We start from the raw sequence: 1,536 nt of genomic DNA on the forward strand, positions 1-1,536 counted from the left end.
ATTTCATTTAATGAGAAGAAAGCTGAGAGTTTTGTTTTTGTTTATCCAGCCTTACCCCTTCACTTTACAGAAACATTGTGTCTAAATGGTATTTTGACTTTCCCAAGCTTGCACAATAATGACTTTCAGATCGAGGACTATATCCCATGAGTCATCTCCCAATACAAGACACTCTCCACAATACATTTTCAATAGATTATTTATAAAATTACCTTCTAGGCTGATGTCCCTTTTCTTGTTTCTTCAGGGAGACCACATCCACCGTGTAGCAATGGCCGGGGGAAATTGGAGTACAGTGGCTGAGTTCACCCTGACTGCCTTCCCCGCTTTCCTGGAGCTCCGAATATTCCTCTTTGTGGTTCTCTTGTTCACTTACGCATTAACAGCAACAGGAAACATTATCATCATCTCCCTAATATGGACTGATAATCGCCTGCAAACTCCAATGTACTTTTTCCTCAGTAATTTGTCCTTTCTGGATATTTTATACACCACTGTTGTTACCCCAAAGTTGCTAGCCTGCCTCCTAGGAGAGAAGAAAGACATGTCCTTTGCTGGCTGCATTACTCAAACATATTTCTACTTCTTTCTGGGGACAGTGGAGTTTATCCTCCTGGCAGTGATGTCCTTTGACCGCTACGTGGCCATCTGTTACCCCCTGCGCTACACCGTCGTCATGAACAGCAGGGTCAGCCTCCTGCTGGTTCTGGGCTGCTGGGTGGGAGTCTTTCTGTCTGTGTTGGTACCAACCATTGTAGTGACAAGGCTACCTTACTGTAGCAAAGAAATCAATCACTTTTTCTGTGACATTGCTCCTCTTCTACAGGTGGCCTGTGTAGATACTCACCTCATTGAGAAGATGAACTTTCTCCTATCTGCCCTGGTCATCCTGAGCTCCCTGGCATTCACTACCGGCTCCTACACCTACATCATTTCTACCATCCTACGCATCCCCTCAGCCCAAGGCCGTCAAAAAGCTTTTTCTACCTGTGCTTCTCACATCACTGTTGTCTCCATTGCTTATGGGAGCAACATCTTTGTGTATGTTAGACCCAATCAGAACTATTCACTGGATTTTGACAAGATAGCTGCTATCCTCATTACAGTAGTGACCCCTCTTCTGAACCCTTTTAATTACAGCTTGAGGAATGAAAAGATGAAAGAAGTGTTGAGAGAGGCAGTGGACAGAATCATGTCCTGGTACTAAGGAAAACTTGACGCTAGCATTTAGTATATCACACACTGTATCTTATCTTCAGCATATCCATTCTGCATGAATATAGCGCCATGTTGGCATGTCAGAAGCCTGAGACTGTGTCAACAGCATGATCAATGACCACACCAAATTGAAGAAAAGACTATAACCCATAAACTGTCTTGTATAGCTTAAAACAGTGAAAAGTTACCTAACTGGGATTCAGAGGTCTCCAAATCTAGCCTTGGTTAAATCAGTTTATTTTCCAGGTAACTGTGACCAAGTCACAACTTATCTGAGCCTCAATGTCTCCATCTCTAAATGAAATAACAGATAATAAA

General features: G+C 42.8%; 1 protein-coding gene across 1 annotated transcript; it reads left to right on the forward strand.

Annotated features, from left to right (window-relative positions):
- Positions 1 to 271: 271 nt before the first annotated feature.
- On the forward strand, positions 272 to 1,207 carry LOC131408190 (olfactory receptor 6M1). The gene has a single exon (XM_058544733.1). The coding sequence runs from the start codon at positions 272 to 274 to the stop codon at positions 1,205 to 1,207; it is 936 nt and encodes a 311-aa protein (XP_058400716.1).
- Positions 1,208 to 1,536: the final 329 nt, after the last annotated feature.

The sequence above is a fragment of the Diceros bicornis genome, chromosome 7 (genome assembly GCF_020826845.1).
Source record: "Diceros bicornis minor isolate mBicDic1 chromosome 7, mDicBic1.mat.cur, whole genome shotgun sequence".
In the NCBI taxonomy this organism is placed as follows: Eukaryota; Metazoa; Chordata; class Mammalia; order Perissodactyla; family Rhinocerotidae; genus Diceros; species Diceros bicornis.

Excerpts from the sequence above, each read along its gene's own strand:
- LOC131408190 (XM_058544733.1), top strand. The coding sequence starts at position 272 with ATGGCCGGGGGAAATTGGAGTACAGTGGCTGAGTTCACCCTGACTGCC.